The sequence below is a fragment of the Olea europaea genome, chromosome 4 (assembly GCF_002742605.1).
Source record: "Olea europaea var. sylvestris chromosome 4, O_europaea_v1, whole genome shotgun sequence".
In the NCBI taxonomy this organism is placed as follows: Eukaryota; Viridiplantae; Streptophyta; class Magnoliopsida; order Lamiales; family Oleaceae; genus Olea; species Olea europaea.
The window spans coordinates 18,666,005-18,687,390 of NC_036240.1; the positions used below are offsets into that span (position 1 = coordinate 18,666,005).

The window sequence follows — 21,386 nt, forward strand, 5'->3', positions numbered from 1 at the left end:
AATGAATCAATGCAATTTTAACCATAGTAGGAATAAAGAATTTTAACAGTGAACAACTTGTAGAGGATCTACATATAATGTATAGGTTTAGAATGATTCCACCAAAACAGAGAACAATTGTAGAAATTCTATGTGTGTTAACGATGCCTGTAACTCTGCAAGTTAAAGGGTAAGTTCTGTAAAAGTATTATTGGGCAAGTGATTCTTTATCATAGGTTTTCGAGTTAAGAACTAGTGACTTATGCAATAGCTTATAAGTAAAGATAGTACTAATTAGGTAAAAGTTAGGGGAATGGTGACTTAGGTCGTTAAGGCACGTGTTAGACCCAAAGCTGCATATGTTTTGTTAATCTTAGCGAATACCTCTTTGTTTTACTTTAACATTCAATTACTTCAGAATTGCAAAAAAAAAAAATGCATGATCGAATATTATATTGGGATATTTTTGGCAGAATTTATAATCCTTGTGGATTTGGATAGTGATTTCATTCTTGTCATTTTCATTAAGGGATCTTGTGAATTGTCGTCTATTAGTTTCTCTCATCATAACTCATTTTCATTTGAATTAGACGTAACTAAATTAGGTCGTCTTTCTTGAACACATATTGTTAGATTATGCATATCATTTACATCTTTTCATTGATTAATTAACATGAACATTTTATGATTTTTTTTATTGTAGAAATGGATCGCCCATTTGAGTATGTGATTATCGTTGAAGATAAAATTAAAAGGAGACCTTTACGAAAGTGTTCCCTTCAAAAAACTTGACTACTTTCGGGAGATGTTAGATGACGTTCATAGATAAGTGGTACATGCCATTTTGGGCCACATTCTCGATTTCACTCTAAAATTAACATAATTGTTTTCATTGTATTTTTTCAATTTTATGTGATCGGAGGATATAGGACTTAGATGCTAATTTTGTCTAGATGGGAGTGTTTTGTATGATTTAGTTGGAAATAAGTGCATGAATGCTGATTTTGTAACGGTAAAATTTTGCAATGTTTTGCATTGTATGAATGTTTTATTCAAACACTGAAGTAGTCAAGGTTGAAACATAGTTGCAGTTTTATGATAACTTGTATATTTATCAATGGAAAAACAGATTGTATACTTAACTACGCAAATTTAACCAATCTGGAAAACGACAGTTATACATTTAAAATGACAACATGTTGTTTTGTGTCCTCGATCTCACTAAAAAATAAAAATTGGAATGACAACATTTGGTTTTGGGTAACAGGATCTCAATTTCACTTGATTATATTGAACAATTACACGTGTTATATTTTTGTATACTCTACCCCCTAAATGGGACCCTTATGTGTAAAATAATAACATGCCGTTTTATGTCAAGAGACCTCAAATTCACTCTAAAACTAGCAAAATAGTGTTTTGAACATATAAGACTTGTACATTTTGAACAATTACATGTTTTTCTATTTTCTAAACCTTATACCCTAAAACCTAAACCCTATACCTTAAAACATAAACCCTGAACGGCAACCTTCCATTTAAAATGATCAGATGCCATTTGGCATCACGGGCTATTGATTTCACTTCAAAATTAATAAAATAGTGTTTCGAACATCATATATGAATTGTAAATGTTGAATAATTACATGTTTTTCTATTTTGTAAATCCTATACCCTAAAACATAAATCATATACCCTAAAACCTAAACCCTAAACGGCAATCCTTCATTTAAAACGATCAGATGCTGTTTTAGGTCATGGGGTATCAATTTCACTCCGAAACTAGTGAAACATGCTTTGAAATATCATACATGACTCGTACACACTAAATGACTACACATACTATGATTTGGATGCGATACTTCCGTACGTTTTTCTTTTTTGTCAAGTGAAGTGTAGTTTTCTAGCAAATTATGAAGTGACTCACTATAGTTTGAACAAATATGTCGACCACAACGTCGAAATGCAGTTAAAACTTTCATCTCTATACCTTTACATGGTTACAAGTGTGAATGAACTAAAATGAACACTAAATTAGTAGAAATGTTAGTCATACGTTTAAAACAACCAAATGCGGTTTGCGATCATGGAATATCGATTTCACTCAGAAACTAGTAAAATATGCTTTGAAACATCATACATCGAAAGACTACACATGCTATGTTTTGGATACCATACTAATTAAGTTTTTCTTTGTTGTCAAGTATAGTGTAGTTTCCTACCAGATTATGGAGCGACTTGCTATAATTTGAACAAATGTGTCGACCACAATGTCGAAATGTAGTTAAAATTTTCATCCCTAGACTTTAACGTGGTTACAACGCGTGAATGAATCGAAACGAATACTAAATGAGTGAAAATGTCAGTCATACGTTTAAAATGACCAAATGCCATTTTGAGTCACGGGATACCAATTTCACTAAAAAACTAGTAAAACATGCTTTGAAACATCATACATGACTCTCACACATTGAACGACTACACGTGCTATGTTTTGGATATCATAACTGCTACTTACGTTTTTCTTTTGTTGTCAACTGTAGTGTAGTTTCCTACCGGATTATAAAATGACTCACTATAACTTGAACAAATGTGTCGACTGCAACGTCGAAATGTAGTTAGAACTTTCATCCCTAAACTTTCACGTAGTTACGGACGTGAATGAATCGAAATGAACATTAAATGAGTATAAACGTCATCCACATGTTTAAAACGATCGATGCCGTTTTGGGTCACGTGGTAGGATTTCACTTCGAAACTAGTAAAACGTGCTTTGAAACATCATACATGGCTCGTACACATTGAACAATTACACATGCTATATTTTAGATACAATACTTGCTACTTACGTTTTTCTTTATTGTCAAATGTTGTGTAATTTTCTACCAGATTATGAAGGGACAATCTATAGTTTGAACAAATATGTCGATCGCAACGTCAAAATGTAGTTAAAACTTTCATATATAAACTTTCACGTGGTTACAAGCGTGAATGAATCGAGACGAACACTAAATGAGTAGAAATGTCAGCTTTACGTTGAAAATGATTAGATGTTGTTTTGAGTCATGGGATATCAATTTCACTCCGAAACTAGTAAAAACTATGTTTGGAACATCATAGATAAGACATACGAGTTGAACGATTGTATACGCTATGTTTTATATACCATACTTGTTACATTTTCCTTTATAGTTAAATATAGTGTAGTTTTCAATAGAAAGTATGATGTGACTCACTATAGTTTAAACAGATGTGTCGATCACAACGTTGAAATGTAGTAGAATCTTTTATCCCTAAACTTTCATATGGTTATAGCGTGAGTAGAAACGTCAAGCATACGTTTAAAATGACCAAATGCCATTTTGGGCCACGGTGTATCAATTTCACTTCGAAACTAATATGTCGTTCTAGGTCTCGAGGTCTCAATTTCGCTCTAAAACTATTCGATCATATTTCATAACATCTTAGACGACTTATATAAGTTAAACATACTAATTTGTTGAGTATCTTATCTCACAGTTGGAGTATCATTGAATTCACATTAATTACATACGTTCATAGTGATATTTAGCGTAGTTTACTTACGAAACAATATTGTTGGTTACTATCTCGTTAACTTTTGTAACGACTTTGGTATCTAAATGTAATGAAAACTTGCATTCATTTGTTTTCATATGGATACGAATGAACATAAAGTGAAATAGACACAAAAAATAGTTAAAACGGCACTCAGGAATTTAAAATGATAGCACGCCATTTTGGGTTATTGAAGTCTCGATTTCACTTCAAAACCAGTCATTAATATCTCGAAAAATTTTATAAGACTTATACAAAAAATAAGGTAAATTATTTAGAATCGTGTCTCATAATTTGAATATAATCGAATTTAGATTACCTAACTTAGTTCGTAGTTAAGTCTAGTGTAGTTTACTCATAAAAGAATAGTGTTCATCATTATCGCAGGAACTTTGTATTGATACTGGTGTCTAAATGTAATGAAAAATGCATTCGTCCATTTTCATGTAAATATGGATGAAAATAAAATGAAACGTATATGGAATTAGTTGAAATGACACCTAATCATTTAAAATGACAGCAAGGCATTATGAGACCTTGATTTCACTCTAAATATTGTTAAAATGTGTCTACGTTAATTTTAATGTGAAAATGAGAGAGCAAGCAAAACGAAAACAAAAATTAGTTAAAACGTCATCGAACGATTTATAACAACATCATGCCGTTCGGGCCACGAACCCTTAACTTCACTTCAAATATGATTAACACTTTTTTATATAATTTTCACGTGGATAAGAGTGAATAAAGTAAAATGAACACGAAATTAGTTAAAATGACACCCAATCATTTAAAAAGGCGGCATGAATTGGGCATTTTAAACATTTCACAATAAGGGTATTTGAGACTTTAACACATGATGAAATAGAGTAAATGCTATTTTTCCAAACATTATTAAGTGTAGGCTATTTTACGAAGAAACTTTGTTGACTAGGCTCATTAAGCAAATCTCCCTTTTTTATTTTATTTTATTTTTTTATCTGTAAATTAAATAGTTTCTGCATGAAAATTTTCATTTGTTTGTTAGATACTTAGAGTTGAGCTCTAATTTTTTGCCGAATTTATGTGTTGGTGTACATTGAATGGTGGCGAAATTTGGGTAAATCCCCAAGATCTTGTTTGATTTGCATTGAATTACGGTTTTTTTTTTTTTTCTTTTTCATGGATTTTATTATTTGATATAGTGGCATCAGGTCGGATTGTTATAAAGTTTGTAATTGTTAAATCTTGGGGGGAATATTTTTGTAAAATTTAGCGATTTGGTTGTGAGTAGATGGCTTCCAATCCTCCTCCATTCCAGGTGGAGGACAATACTGATGAGGATTTCTTTGATAAGTTAGTGAATGATGATGATGATGATGATGTGGACATTAAGGTAACTGCGACATCATCGGCATTGGTAGGATTCAGTTTCACTGATGGGAATGAATCGAATGTGGCTCAGGCGTTGGCGGATTTGAGTATCAATGAGGTTGAGAACAACAGCGAGGTTGAGAATAATTTCGTTGCAAGTGGTAGTTTTACATGGGATGATGATTTAAGCAAGGAAAATGGGGAAGTTGAGAAGGTTGCAAGTTTGGAGGAGAGTAGAAATCCATCAGTGCCATCGAATTCGGTTCAGTTTGATACTCTGATACACGAACCCAAAGTTGAGATAGGAGGGTCCGGGGATTTGTCTGATACAACAGTAATGAGTGAGAGTAGCAGTAAGGGTTCGTCCAATACTATGATAGTGAGAGACAGTAGTGGAGGATCAGGGGATTCGGGAGTTAAGGAGGTGGACTGGAGTGCCTTTCATGCCGATGATGCTCAGTATGATAGTAATGGTTTTGGATCGTATTCGGATTTTTTCAGTGAAGTGAAAGGGAACAAGGCTGATGATGCATTTGGGAATGTAGGGGTTAGTTTGAATAACATGTCAAGGGTTGCTTATGGTAATGAAGTAAATGGACATACGCATGAGGTAAATTCAAATGACTTGGGCCAGTATCAAGAGGGGTATAATTTTGGTACAGCTGTGGATCAGGTTGCGGCTGGGCAGGATTTGAACAGCAGTCAGTATTTGGAGAGTCTCTATCCAGGTTGGAAGTATGATCCAAACACAGGTCAGTGGTATCAGGCATATGGTTATGATGGTGGTGCAAGCATGCAAGCAAATGTTGGCTCTAATTCAACTTCTGTGCCTGAAGGAAAGGTGAATATCTCTTACTTGCAGCAGACTGCTCAGTCTGTTGTGGCTACTGTAGGTGCCGAGAGTGCAACTCAGTGTTACTGGTTGGAATCAAGCATCTCAAGTTAATGATACTACAGCAAGCATCACGAATTGGAATCAAGTTTCACAAGTAAGCGGTGACACAACAGGGGTTGCACTGAAACAGTATTGCCAACTAAATGGTGGGTACCCACCACATATTTTTTTTGACCCTCAATACCCTGGCTGGTATTATGATACTATTACCCAGGAATGGTGTTCTTCGGAATTATTTACTGCATCTGATCTGTCCACTGCCCAAACTCAAGCGAATGAGAATGGATATGCTTCGACCGAAACATTCTCTGGAAACAATGATCAGAAGACAGACGTTGCATATGATCAAGTTAATAACTCTGGATCCCAAGGCTTTAGTAACCAAGGCAAAGATCAGAGCTGGGCTGGGTAATTCAGTAATAATAATCAACAAAGTTCAAGAATGTGGAAACCTGAAACTGTTGCCAACGATGAACCTACTTCACAATATAGTGGAGACCAACAATTGGAAAATTACTACAAGCAGAACTTCTCATTGAATGCTCATGAAAGCGAAGAAAAATCCGTTAATCTTGGGGAAACTGGTTCGTATTATGAAAATGTCAGTCAAGGTCAAAATGGCTTTGGTATGCCTGCTGGTTCCCAAAATCCTGTTTTTGGGGTGTACTTCAATCAGCAGTTCAATCAGTCTGGGATTAGTCAGAATGGCCACAAACGAATTTCTTATGACTACCATAGCAATCAGAATTCATTTAGCTTTTCGCAGCAGTGTATGCAGAGTGCCGATCAATTCTCTTATGCTCCTGCTGCAGAAAGGTCATCTGCCGGCCATCCTCCGCATGCTTTGGTCACTTTTGGTTTTGGTGGAAAGCTCATTGTGAAGAAAGATAGCAGCTCTGCTGAAAGCTCAAACTTTGGGAATCAGGCCAGTTTTTGAGGTATCTGTCCTATAGTATTCTTGACTCTTGTTAGTTGTAAATTTGAAAAATATTTTTGTATTCCATGTGAAGAATCCTCTAGGAGGTTCAATATCTGTTCTCAACTTAGAGGAGATTGTGAAGGTCAAAGTTGGTGCTTCAACCCTTGGAATCGGTGGTGGCAATTATTTCCAAGCCCTCTGTCAGCGATCGTTCCCTGGTCCTCTTACTGGTGGAGGTGTTGGCATTAAAGAGCTAAACAAATGGATTGATGAGAGGATAGCAAGCTCGGGGGCTGCTGATATGGACTATGGGAAAGGTGAAACGTTGAGGTTGCTCCTCTCGGTGCTAAAAATATCCTGTCAGTATTATGGAAAACTGCGATCTCCTTTTGGTACGGATACTGTACTAAAGGTATGTTGCTTATCATTCCAGTGCATACAGTGCATATTGAACCTCAACATATCTCCTAGTTAATATTAAATTTCTTAAATTGCTCTGGTCTCTTTGAATGCCTTAGTGGTTGTTTACCTTTGAAGCTGGGCAAAGTTTTAAACTCTTGCTTATGATATGTTATTGTTGATAAGTCACGTCATACTTTAATTTTCATTCTCTGTAATGAGCTTTCAACATTGCAAGTTAAGAAATATTAATAAAGGAATATCAAACTTGTGCTATACATTTTTGGGTATCTAGATAAAGGCATGCCCACCATAATTCTCACTGGGAATTGCACCCTTAACTACTTGACTGCAGCAGGATATGATCAAACTGAGCAAATCCGTGTCATCCAAGTATGTAAATATTTAGCTATTCAGGAACATAGCTCACTTATACATAAATGATCTGACAACTTGGGGTTGAAATCATTCTCTTCAGACACGTCGAGCAATACTCTGCAAGAAGATATGTCATAATTTTTGCGACCTTGACCCAGATATTGATTTAACTAATTTTTGACTTGTACTCTGTTGGGCTGTTTGTTATACTAGGAAAGTGATACTCTAGAATCAGCAGTTGCCAATCTCTTCGCATCTGTCAAAAGGAATGGTGCACAATTTAGTCAATATGGTGCTGTAACCAACTGCTTGCAGCAAAATGCCTTCTGAGGCACAGATGCGGGTATTTACTGTATTACCTTTTCTGCCGTGGTGCAGGTGGAGATGGGGTCAATATCTTCATCCGTTAATAACTACCAGTTCAACGTTTTAGGTCACAGCTTCTGAGGTTCAAAGTTTTTTGGTTTCTGGAAGAAAGAAAGAAGCTCTCCAATGTGCACAGGAGGGTCAGTTATGGGGCCCTGCCCTTGTTCTTGCTGCACAAATTGGTGATCAGGTTCATCTCCATCTCCATCTCCATCTCCCCCTCCCCCCCTGTGCAATATCTTTCCTTTATCATATGTTATGCTCCCTTGTCCCTTAGAGGTCAATTGTATGAAGTGATTGTTGATGGTGGTGTTGTGTACTGCAGGAAAATTTGCGAAGATTCTTTTTACTTGCATGATTTATTTCTCAACTTCTTTTATGATTCTTGCACAGTTTTATTGTAAGCTTGAAATGATGAATTTTGTTCTTTTTCATTTGGCAATTTTACGCCAGTTTGGTGCCAATGGCATACTTGATGGCTGGGAAGAGAATTTGGCAGTCATAACTGCAAATAGAACGAAAGATGACGAACTTGTTCTTATTCATCTTGGAGATTCTTTATGGAAGGACAGAAGTGATGTATGTTTTAGTTAATTTTTTTGTATTTAGTTCTTGACAAGTACTTTCAATCTAAACATTATCGTTGATACTTTTATGAATATTTTTGTTCAGATAATTGCTGCCCACATATGCTATTTGGTTGCGGAAGCAAGCTTGGAGTCATATTCAGACAGTGCAAGATTGTGTCTTGTCGGTGCAGATCACTGGAAATTCCCACGGACTTATGCCAGTCCTGAGGCTATCCAGGTTGAACAAATCTGTTTATCACTAATGCATTATTTTGCTGTGTAGTTTCAAAAATAAAAGATAAGAAACAAATAGTAGCATGAATATGGAATTAATTCTTGGAAAATTCCTTGAGGTGAAAGAAAAATAAAGGATAAGAATCAAATGGAAACATGAAAAAGTGGGAAAGGGAAATTGTTTTCCACTCCTTTCTTACATAATCTATTTATATTCCTCCCATTTTGTCTTTTGAAGTTGCATATGTTAATATAACCAATTGAGTGTACTTTGTATATGTTTTGCTTGTTATTTTAAGCCCCACAAGCGCACAATAATGCCCCACGAATTATGTGTAAGTGTGTATATGGTTATTATAATACCATGTATTGTTAATGATACAGAAAAATTGGATATATTAATTTATTCTGGATGAGCCCAGGCATTGGGCCAAAGCTTGTGAGCACAGGTGATTGCCTATATTTGTTTGTTTCACTTGCAGAGTCATTATGCAGCATTCTACGATTGTGATTGTTTAGCATACTGATGATGAGCCTAAGGGCATATTTGACCTTTGCATTTTTTGACAGAGGACAGAAATACATGAATATTCAAAAACACTTGGAAACTCACAGTTCGTTCTTCTTCCATATCAACCATATAAACTTGTATATGCCCACATGTTGGCAGAAGTTGGGAGATTATCAGATGCATTTAAGTATCTCCCTCTCCATTTTTATTTTTATTATATAGAATGTTTTGCATTTGTTTTCTCAGCAAAGGCATTTGATTTAGGTACTGTCAAGCAATATTAAAAACACTTAAAACTGGTCGATCTCCTGAGGTGGAGACACTGAGACATTTAGTATCATCTCTTAAGGAAAGGATAAAATCTCACCAACAGGTATTTTCTCATCTGCTAATTTATCTCTTCTATATTTTATAGATGCCTGAAAGTGGAACTACTTTTTGCAGGAAGGATTTTCCAGGAGCTTAGCTCCCAAGAAATTGTATGGTAAACTACTCAACCTTTTTGATAGTACTGCTCATCGTGTTGTTGGGGGCCTACCACCACCCGCTGCTCCAACAAATGGCACTGTACAAGTCACTGAGCACCATCAACAATCAGTGGGACCTAGGGTATCAGCTAGTCAATCAGCGTTAGCCATGTCATCAATAGTTCCTTCTCAATCCACAGAGCACATAAATGAATGGGCAGCTGACAGCAACAGAATGACCTTGCATACAAGAAGTGTTTCGGAACCTGATTTTGGAAGGAGCCCGAGACAGGTTTATTTCTGTCCAAGTGCCTTTATTTTCTGTCTAGAGACCTGTTTGAGGTACATGTTCGAATAGACTTGTGATTTTGGTGTGTAGGGTCAGGTTGATTCATCAAGGGAAGCGAGTTCTGCCAGTGAGCAAGACATAACACCAGCAGGCGGTTCCTCTCGTTTTGGGCGTTTTAGTCTTGGATCCCAGCTATTCCAGAAGACTCTAGGTTTAGTAATGAAACCTCATCAAGACCGTCAGGTAGTTTTCTGGGTCCATTTTACGATAAATTTGGCTTAATGTTTTGTTCTAATTTAAAATGTAGTTTCTGTTTGGAATTTCTGTTCATTTTCCTTACGGTTTGCACTTTTTTTAGGCAAAATTGGGTGAAACAATTAAGTTTTATTATGATGAAAAACTTAAAAGATGGGTGGAGGAAGGTTCAGAAGCTCCAGCTGAGGAAGCAGCCCTTCCACCCCCACCACGAACTGCTGTTTTCAACAGTGGTACACCAGATTATAACTTGAAGAATACACTGCAAGGTGAATCTTCTTACAGCAATGGAACTCCAGAAATTAAAACCCCGAGCACTTTGAATAGTAATTCCAGAATGCCACCACTTCCACCCGCCTCCAGTCAGTTCTCAGCACGTGGAAGGATTGGGATCCGATCTAGGTAAATTAGACATTCACTTTTTTGATTTATCATGCTAAACTTGATAATTTTTCCCGATAATTTTTCCCACTCCTTGGATAAGATTGGAAAGGCCAATATTTGGCATTTCTCCAGTGTAAGAAGCATTACCTTGGCAGTCAACTTCAGAAATTGAATTTTATCCTTTATATACATTCGGTATTTGTTACATTGTTACAGTTGCTTGTCATGCAAAAATGACTCTAGTATTTTTTGAGAACACAATGGCAAGGCTAATTGCGGTTATATACTTGTCCTACACTACTATTTCTTCAAATAAAGGCTTGTGTGGCAAAGATTTTTTTATGAAAATATCATTTTCCCCAAAAGCATTTTCAACCACATAATGTGGGACCCATAACTTTTCCCTACGTTCTCTGTAAAAAAAATCATTTCACATGGAAAAATCTTTGCCAAACAGGCTTTAATATAGTAATGATATTGAGCAGGGGTAAATTGCACATTGGACCTAACCTATTGCTTATGTAGTAAGTTGTTCCCTAACATTTTAAAAGGAGCAAATTGCTCCCCGACCTTTAATAATACTTGCAATTGTTAGGTGGCTCTCCCTTATGAAACAAGATTTTGTTTGGCAACTTGGCTGGCGTCCAAAAATTTTAAATTATGCATTTTATAATGAGGGCAAAGTGACAAATTAACGAAGATTTGAACAGTTTCTGCCCATATTGATTGCACAACCCAACTTGATATTCGGACAAAAGGTCAGGGACCAATGATGCAATTTCCCTGATTAATTGAGGAAACTATGGTAGGTGTTCTATGTGGTCATCTATAAGAGAAATAAGAACGGCCTGGATGCTTTTTACATTTCCCTGTTTTTTCGAATTGGCATTTTATTTGACGAATTTCATTTATTGTCTTTTGCAGGTATGTCGACACCTTTAACCAAGGTGGTGGAAACCCAACGAACGTGTTCCAGTCCCCATCTGCTGCTTCGACTAAACCAGCAAGTGGAGCCAAACCAGCATTCTTTGTGCCCACCTGTACCCTCAGTCGAGCAGCAGGTTCATACTCCCACAAATGTGTTGCAAGATACTTCATCTAATAATATAACTCCTCTAACTTCCTCTGCAAGCAATACATTCCAATCTCCTCGAACACCTTCTGTGACCATGCAAAGAAACGCAAGCGTGGACAATATTTCTAACAGGGGGACAAGTAATAACGATTCTTTTTCTGCTCATTCACGGCGTGCAGCATCTTGGAGTGGAAACCTTAATGATTCCTTCAGTTCTCCAAATACGGTTGAAGTAAGACCTTTATGAGAAGTATCGGGAATGCAACCTTCATCATTCATGCACAATGTACACTCAACAAATGGTGGCAACTATTCTGACGATCTTCATGAAATTGATCTATAAAGCCATGTGACTGTAAATAGCAAATTTTTGCTTCTTCGATTCATCATACATTACACTCCTTAAAATCTCACAAATTCTGTCAACAGGGACTGTGTTTAAAGGAGACTCTGGTTTTTGTTGTCCCCATTTTTTCTTATAAAGTTGCGTATGTTGATGAATAGAGAGAGAGGTTCCCGCAAGAAGTTAAACACTATTCTGTGTACGAGGGATGTGCAAACTGTATAGTTTGTTTTTTAATTTATCGAGGAATAGGAACATTATAGAAATGAATTCAGGAGGAGATAGCAAGATGGATTTTTTCTTTTATCATTCCAGATGATGCTTTGAATAATAGTTATGGTGCATGTTTTGTGCCCTACTGTAGATGCTACTAATGAAGAGCATAATAGACAAGATTCTTACATTCCAAACATGACATTTTAGTATTGAACTAGTTGGCCCCATTGATTTATGTAAGGTTTTGGTGCTTTGTTATCTAATATTAATTGGTCAATCCATACTATCTGAGTATAGAGTTTCACATACCAGAAATCGAGAATGTTTATGACAATTCTCGATTTATTTAGCGATTATCTGAATGCTTATCACTATCTAGACATTTGCAAGGTCCAAAATAGGTTTTGCACATGATTTGAAAAAAGAAAGAAAGAAAAGACAGACCAATATGGATTGTTTCGTGCAATCATTACATGGTTCTATTAAATGTTAATGTGCTTCTATATAATTAAATTATCGATAGGGATACTGAAAGATTGTACATGAAAGTACGACTCAACTCAGAAGAAATAGTAAAAAAAAAAAAAATTAGAATAATCGTTGTCAAAGAGAGCTTGGATTGAAATTAAGAACGAAAATTTAAGAATTAACCGTCTATTTGTGTAATTGAATTTACTTTGATGGAACTTGAATGTACATATACAATAATGCTATTCATCTAAACTGATGATATCATCCGTCCAAGCATTTTTATTCAATGAATGAAGGGATAGCTTCGGCTACTCTAAATGAATAGCATTGTAATTTGTCAAACTCAAAAAAATAAAAAAATAAAAAAATTCTTGCATTAAAAGTGAAAACCAAACAAATGGTTCATTCAGGAGGAGAGCTCAGTCGATGGCATTACAGAATACTAAAATCCAAACTGACATGTATGAAAACCATAGTCAAAATCCGTGTTTGATAAGGTGGATTCAATAGTATTCATTACTACATCAGTCAGTATAATCCATAGTAGTGCATACTAAACATGCAGATATAAAAAATAAAAGGGAACGGCGAAAGAAACAAAACAAAATTGGCCAGTTCTGTCATTTTTCTATGGTAATGAAGTTAGTACTGTCGGTAGAGTACAAACTTAGGATCCTAGTCTCAAAAAATTACATCCATAAATTAAAAACTCGCGTTTCAAAACAGATGAGAAAAGTATAATTTGGCTTCAATTACCTCATCCTAGTATCTGACAAACTGTCTCGTTTCATCTTCGCCTTTCCTACCATACGGATTTTTCTCACCAAATCCATTCCGACTTCCTTCAACTTTTTTCATCTTCTTCCTGAATTTGGATGTATTGCTGTCTATGTTTAAGTTTACTTTGGGAGGAGATGTAAAACAGAATGAAGCAGCCACAGCCTGCATATAACACAAATTACTGTCATGACACATGAAACAATAAAATGAGTCAATAGAGTTCTTTATAACCCACACGGCCACACCCCATCCTTTGGGAAGTGACAAACTTGGCGTCAAGTGATTAAAGAAAGGGTCGCATGAATATCAGGGCAGTTCAAATTAGAGAGAATTGAATTATTTGTCCCCCAGCCTATTGCTCAGATTCATCCTCACCTTTCCATTATAGTTACACAATCGGGCCCCAATTACGAAAACTGACACCGACATCGTTAAACTGCCATGTGGCCAATGTGGAAACATACCTCACTGCCAATTTCTGGGTACTAGCCCAAGTTGAGAAGCAAAACAGCTTCATGAAATTTGATATGCAAGGGCCAGTTAACGACTTAAAAGAAACTTGGAGAGTTCATATCCTTGGAACAGACAGTGAAATTAAAATGGAAGGTTGCACACCAACTTGCCAGTGGGCAATAGATCGGAGACCAAAGAAACAGGACTACATAAACTGTAAACTCAAAATATTTGTTCTCATATTAGAAATCTGGTTTATGCTGGGGCAATAGCTCAGATCCCAAAGAAACAGGACAACTCATACTGTAAACTGTAGCATTTTCATTCTTTTAAGCTTAGCCGAACATGCTCTTTGATATATCTAAATAATAGTGATCTATCTTCAAAAATGTTTATCTATTATATATTAATGTCAAAATTGGCAAGATCGAATGACTTTCTGGGCGGGGGCATTTCAAATAATATCCCAGTAAGCTTGAGGGATATACAGCAGTTGCAATTATACTGCATTTTAATAAAAAATAAATAAAATTAAAAAAAAATCTTATTTTGTAAACAATATTTCCACAGAGGTAAGTAAGTACCTGCAAGTCAAGTCGGTGAACATTAAAGATGTCTTTCAAAGAATGTGAATTATAAGCTAGTATGTAAGATCTGTATGCATCTTTAGCCGACTTGTTCAAGTAATAATTGTTTGAAACCAGCTTTTCCTGCATCAGTGCATATAATAAATAATATTTACTTCCCAGGAACTCGTGAAAACAACGGAAAAAGAAATTACTTAAGAGAATACTACAATCAAAAAGTTCTAAACAAGAATTTACCAGGTGGGATTGCACATTTGCAAGCTTCTTATCATCAAATTCATACTCTTTCACAGGCACTTTTTCAGCCTGAAATCAACAGTGACCATTTTTCAGAGCCAAAAGAAAAAAGCTGGAACATTATCTTCTAAATTTAGATGACAACTTCGACATTTTTTATACAATTCTTGCAACTAAACAGCCGTGAAAATTCACAAAAAATTGATTCAAGAAAGATGCCACTCAATTTTGTAGTTAATCAACCAAAAATTCGTCTGCCTTGGGGAGGCCTTAAATTCTACCCCGAATTATTTATTGAGGATCCAACTAATATAGAAGCACACTACCTTATTATTGAAAATTAAGGTTAAGCTTTCCATTATTTAACCATTATTAGAGAAAAATAAGGTAACCAGGTGTGAACACCAAATTATTTCTATGAAGACACTTTCACAGGAAAATACTTGTCTACCTTAAGGTACCGAAGAAAATGCAACTCCTCCGGAATAAGGAAAAGCAGGGCATTCCCTTTTGCACCTTCCCCACGTGCCGTTCGACCAACTCTATGGATATATTCCTGAAAGTAATTACATAAAACAAGATTTAGGGGAGTTTGAACGTTATTAACTGGGATATCATTTAGAAGGATATCAGCACATTTAGAAGTATATCAGCACCTTAGGGTCATCCGGGGGATCGTATTGTACAATCCAATCCTACAAGAAGAAATCAATGGGTGCCAATATTAGAGCTCATTACAATTGATCGTGTACTATAGTAACATAGATGGACCATATATAAGACTACTATTTCTCAATGTTTCAAACCTAGCCCGAGCATTGACCCAGGAAAAAAGTCAATGGTCAAAAGGTTCAAAAGTGGCCAAATAGGTGGTAAAAAAGAAAATTAATAAATAAAATACTAAGTATGACAATTCTCACAATCACAAATTTGAAGAAAATACAAATCCTTATTGTTAATTGTAAAGTTTATTAATACATTTCTGGAAACATCTCAAAAAATAACACCAATTTCTCTAAACTTAAAACATATTTTAGATTGTAAAAATCGAGTGCATATCACGACACCATGATGTTTCTATACATTGAAAAGGATTGTATTAATTCTCATTAGGTGCATAGCAAGTTTCACGGATGTTAAGCCTGTTATCCTGTTTCCTAAAAAGCTGCTTATAAGTTTCTATCAAATCAAAGCCAAACATTATTTTTAACCACACATTCATAACTACTACTCATTTACTATTCACACATTTCATGAGACCCACTACTATTTCTGCTAAGAAGTTACTGATAAATTTACACGAACAAGGCCTACATGATTCTCACAATTGATGGGATGAGGAACAGAAAAGCTTATATAAGGACCATGATGACTCACGTGAAAGAATAAGCAGCTAACTGGTCAAATTTGTTGTGCGTGTGGATTTGGCAAAAAATTTAATCACAAGTTTTTGTTCATTTTTAGCCCTCATTTGTTACGGATTAAAATTTAGCTTTTAATTTAAATCAAAATCAACAATTAATTTTAACCATATATTTTTATGGGTCTCACAACCTTTCAACCACACATTACGTTAACTTCTATCAAAATTTATTAAAAATCTAATTTTCATCCCTCCAAACACAGCTTTAATAAGACGAACCAGTAAAACCAAAGACAGTTCACAGCTTAACCTGCCAGGTCAGCTATTATTTCAAATATATTTTTAGTAGTCAGTTTACACAACTGCCACTACATGGCCTGATCGGATTTTGGTCCGGTTCATGGTTATTCCAGTTGAATTAACCACTCCAATCCGGTTTTAATACCATTGATATTTCAATAACTATGCTTGATGAAAACAATACATTCCAGGGAAAAAAGGGAAAAGGTTCTGCCACAGAAAGAGGGAGTGTATGAAAGATATACCGTTCTTTAATAATATACTTATTACGTACATAATCTGTCCTTTTTTGACCTCTTATTTCCCAGTTAAGTAATATATTTTTCTCTTCTTTTTGTGTGTGTGTGTTGTGGGGGGGGGGGGGGGGGGGGGGGGGGGGGGGAGGAAAAGAAGAGAAAAGAAAAAGAAATGTTTGACATTTTTGTTAAACAGGTGATGAAGCGTACCACAGCAGGAATATCAAGACCACGTGCAGCGACATCGGTACATAACAAGACACCCTTCTCCACTTTGCAAAAATCAAAAAAGGTGGAAGTTCGTTTCTGCTGCTTTTGCTTTCCATGGATATCAAAACAATCAATCTGAATGTATCTAAAAAGTTCTGAATGAAATTTGACAGAACTGCAGGATGAGAAGAAGACCATCACTTTCTTTGACAGATTCCTCTTCAAGAAGGAATACAAAAGGATAAATCTTTTGGCACTTGAGACAACACAATAGCCTTGCTGTAGCCCTTCGTTGGTGACCTATAAACGCTAACATTTAATCAAAAGGGATAACAAAAATATCTGTTTCAACTAAAGGAAAAAATCAGCCAGTAAGTATACCCGCTTCCTTCCAGCATCCACGTCAATGTAGACAGGAGCTTTCTGAAATGACAAGCGCGCAAGATCCTCTACCTTAAATTGAAATATATTTCTTTCAGAAGTCATCCAGGTAACAGTAACTGAATATCCTTTTTTATTTCCATTATCAATAGAGTAAGAAATAAAAGATCACTTCAGCACCAAAACATAAGCATTAAAAATGCAGGTGGACATTTTAGGAAGCTAAAAGAAACTCAAAATAAAATCACATCTCTATTTCTTGCATTCTCTTTGATCTTTTTCCAAAAGCACCATCTATTATAATTTTCTCTTGTAGATAAATATAGGATATTCCACCAGATAAGCGTTAAAAAACATCAGGTTTGTATTCATACCTTCTTAGTCTGTGTAGCAGAGAAAAGTGCAGTTTGTCTCTTCTGCATGGTATGTAGCATCTCAATTAATTCACAAACAATGAAGACGAAAGTAGCATTTAGTTATTTCATACATTGTTCAGCACATAAATAGGACACAGAATTTCATAACTCTCAAGGAAGGGAATGGAAACACTTAAGAGCCAAGCAGAAATGAATTCATCTAATGATATGATGAATAGTGTTTGCAATGGTTGCCATCATCAGACAACATGTTAAGCCAGTAGTATCTACCCATACCAATAGACAAATTTGTACTTTCATTTGAAATTATTTCTTGGGCAATTAGCAGCAGCGGTCATCAATCTTTCATAAGTGGGCACTTGAGGTCCCCCATCCTACAATTTTTGTAGGACTTGTTTCTCCAATGACATTTTGTCCATTTAACCATTAGACTGTGTCTCAAATGGTTCCAAGAGCAAAAGGGGTAATTCAATTAAAAACTAAAAAACAAAAAACACTTCTTCCCAAATTTCGACCTCCACTGCTGGCCTCCATCCTGTCACCCATCTCCCCTGCCCTAGCAGAACTCGCTGCCAGCAGTCCTTATTTCTCTTTTTCACAAGTTCACCAATTAATCACTATTAGAAGTTTCTTTCACAAAATATATAACTTTACAACTAACTGTTAGCCCAATCTCCACAATCATGGCCAAGGAAAATTGGTGGGAGTGGGTATCTGAGCGGTAGAAGATGAGTGATTTTGATTTTTTTCCTTTTATTTATCTTTTCATTTTTCCTCGCTAGACTAAATTTTTTACTAAAAATAAGAGTATAATTGTCTTTTAAACTAAATATTACTACAAAATGTGCGACTTACTAATCATTTTTTGGACGGAATCCCTTAGCGGGGACTCAAGTACTACGGAAATTGAAGGTTGGGGACCCAAGTTCTCACTCATACAAAGGTTTGGATACCACCGGTGCCAATTTTTATAATTTACATAAAGGGGAAATCTAATCCATAGGTTACAAGATAACTTGTTTTTGATAACAAATACAGCCCTCCACTTCAATAATTGCACCATGATGCAACTTATTCAATGTTACCAAAGCAGAAATGACAAATTGAATCCCTTTAAAAAAATTGAATCTTTCGCTGTAGGGAACTCTCGAAAGATTATAAATCAGATTTCATTACACTTATCTGCAGAAAGAAAACAAAGACAAAGATGGCTGGCGATATTAAATTTTTCATAACCTGAAAAACCCCGAAGAAAAAAATTTGACTGTATATAAGCCCCCATAAAAATTAACTACAGCTGCAAGTACCTTTGGCAAAATTTTAATGATCTGCTTCATTTCTTCTTCAAAATTTGCTTCCAAAATCCTATCTGCTTCATCAATCACCAGGCACTGCAAGGTCCCAAAGTGTATTTTGAAAGTTAAAGCATTTATAAACAAGCAATCTGAAGAAAAGAGTAAAGGTCTGCATCCTGAATGCTTTAAATGTTGTATGATAAACATCTTCCAGCATGAGCTAATCCCTACTGCATCTTCATTCATGTTTAGAGCTCTCAAGTTGAAGAGAAAGGACTTCTCACCCACCATGTGTTCATTATCAAAGGTTAAGTTGCTTAGACCATTCACCTTTGCATCTTTTTACTATATTATATATCATAGTCTCAACTGTTATACACAAAAATACAGATTAACAAATAAAATTACGCAAAACAGATTACTCATTCCATACTTATCTGTTAGAATACTGCTATTTATTTACCATTAAGTGAAGCATCATTGCATTTCTCCTGTTATACCTATGGGACACCCTTGGAGAGCAAAAATCCATTGCCTAGAAGCAAAAGTCGGGATTAAGTGCCTTTTAACTAGTTTTTACATAAGAAATCGTCTACCAAAAGATTACTAATAAATTCTGTCACTGCTGTTTGCTAACTGATGCTAATAAAAGGACCATTCTAACAGTAGATAAAGGACCATACCATACTATAATATTTTGAGAAGAGTCTTTTAGAGAGTAATAATCAACTTTTGTCATTACAACATATTTTTGATCCCAAAAATAAATAACATGATTTTGCTCCATAATATCGTAACAACAATATACATGATATCAATGGCTGTGGGGACAGGTAGGATTAAACAGTAGTTACTTGTCCATTGTGAAACTTTGTGAATGATAATCAAATTTCACCAAAGAAAAAATATTTTCATACCCGTAAGCTTTTATATATGAAGCCTTTAGTATTTTGAAGATGGTCAAGAAGACGACCAGGTGTTGCTACTAAAAGATTAAGTCCTTTGACAAGCTTCTCTGCCTCTGCTCTTCGTGTGTTACCACCAATTACCAAGCCAACTGTCTGTGAGTGATACTTGAGAAGCTCTTTTGCCACATCATGTGTCTGCATCATCAAGTTGGAACTTAGATTAATAACTTCAAAAGTACAAAATGCCAATACATCACAACAATTGAATGCTAATGAGATTCTTATTGGGGGTGACATCGGCAGGATTGAGACCTCTCTGAACAAATGAAAAAATCCCCGGTGCATAGCCCACCCCAAGAAAATTAGTCACCAGGCATACCCAAAACACTGCGAACGGGGTAAGCCCCGAGGAGCTGATGAGATTTGATCACACAACCTAAGCCGTGGAAATTGGAATCATGTGCCATGAAGCCAATCCCCAGCTCAAAAGTGATATACTATATACACAAAGAAAGCTGGAGATATGGACTTCAAGAAAGGATGGAACTGCTTGGAGTAGTATCGGTAACAGCTAAGTCATGTTTTTGTATAGCTATCAAAATAAAGTTAAAATAAACATCTTATATACCTGCATGGCCAACTCCCTTGTCGGGCAAATGACAACAACGCCAGTTCCATTGCGAGGCTTAAAACTGCCTTGATACAACAACTCAACAGCTGGTATGAGAAAGGCAAGGGTTTTTCCTGAACCTGTCCTTGCAGCTCCAAGAACATCCTCTTGTGCCAAAAGTGGAGGAATTGCCCGAGCTTGGATCTTTAGTAACAGTAAATGAAAATCAAATTTACGAACATAGATTCTTTCCTTTCTATCTATGTATAACCATTAAAAAAATTGCTCAGCAAAATATACACATTATAAAATAAATTTATAAATGACTAAAGATGCGAAATTTAAGCAGTAGGATACAACAGATATTGACGTGGGATTAACCAATAGAACAGAATAAAGTTGACAGAAAAATCAGGGATAAAAACTGAAGGCAATTGATAAAATTAAAAACAATAAATACAGATACATAGAAACATTAGCTAGAGTAACAATTAACTCCCATCTTTTTTACCTCAGTCATGTACTGAAAACCAATGTCCTTGATGGCATTCATTGTGGGTTCGGATAAACTCAGAGACGCAAATGTATCCGTACTCATAATCCCAGACCCACTTCGTAACGTCATCTTTCTCTTTACCTCCACTTCTTCACTTTCCTCTTCTTCCTTCTCTTTTTGCTCCGTCTTCAATTTTTTCTTGCTTTTTTTCTTTTTTTCTTCTTCTTCTACTTCTTCTTCTTCTGCTTTCTGTTCTCCAATTTCTTCCCCTTCATCATTGCCTCCATGTGTCAAGTAATCCTTCTTCTCTTCTTCGCGTTCTGATTTTTCTGGTTGGGAGTTTTTTTTGTTCTTTTTATCCCTAATTCTCTTTCTCTTCTTCTTTATTGAATCCGTAGCTTCATTGATTGGGATTTTCTCAATCCCCGCCATTGCTGTTGATGCGGCTGAGTTTTGGAGAGAATTCCAGAAGGAGAA

General features: G+C 35.7%; 2 protein-coding genes and 1 pseudogene across 2 annotated transcripts; 2 read left to right on the forward strand and 1 right to left on the reverse strand.

Annotated features, from left to right (window-relative positions):
• Positions 1–4,508: 4,508 nt before the first annotated feature.
• LOC111393130 lies at positions 4,509–12,589 on the forward strand (annotated as a pseudogene).
• On the forward strand, positions 5,856–6,751 carry LOC111393898 (protein transport protein SEC16B homolog). The gene has a single exon (XM_023019672.1). The coding sequence runs from the start codon at positions 6,243–6,245 to the stop codon at positions 6,735–6,737; it is 495 nt and encodes a 164-aa protein (XP_022875440.1). The 5' UTR covers positions 5,856–6,242; the 3' UTR covers positions 6,738–6,751.
• Positions 12,590–13,116: 527 nt separating the features above from the next.
• Positions 13,117–21,386, reverse strand: LOC111393899 (DEAD-box ATP-dependent RNA helicase 51-like). The gene is made up of 12 exons (XM_023019674.1): positions 20,925–21,386; positions 20,432–20,617; positions 19,813–19,998; positions 18,908–18,991; positions 17,598–17,639; positions 17,224–17,295; positions 16,843–17,142; positions 15,390–15,428; positions 15,185–15,289; positions 14,734–14,802; positions 14,494–14,619; positions 13,117–13,618 (listed from the first exon to the last, which is right to left on the reverse strand). Exons 1-12 carry the CDS (start codon positions 21,339–21,341, stop codon positions 13,439–13,441), a joined length of 1,806 nt encoding a protein of 601 aa, XP_022875442.1. The 5' UTR covers positions 21,342–21,386; the 3' UTR covers positions 13,117–13,438.

Bases quoted from the DNA above. Each gene is read 5' to 3' on its own strand.
- LOC111393899 (XM_023019674.1), bottom strand. From the start codon at position 21,341: ATGGCGGGGATTGAGAAAATCCCAATCAATGAAGCTACGGATTCAATA. The intron at 17,640-18,907 runs GTACTTGCAGCT...CATACCATGCAG, and splicing joins TCATTAAAATTTTGCCAAAG to AAGAGACAAACTGCACTTTT. The intron at 15,290-15,389 runs GTGCTGATATAC...AATTACTTTCAG, and splicing joins ATCCCCCGGATGACCCTAAG to GAATATATCCATAGAGTTGG.
- LOC111393898 (XM_023019672.1), top strand. From the start codon at position 6,243: ATGTGGAAACCTGAAACTGTTGCCAACGATGAACCTACTTCACAATAT.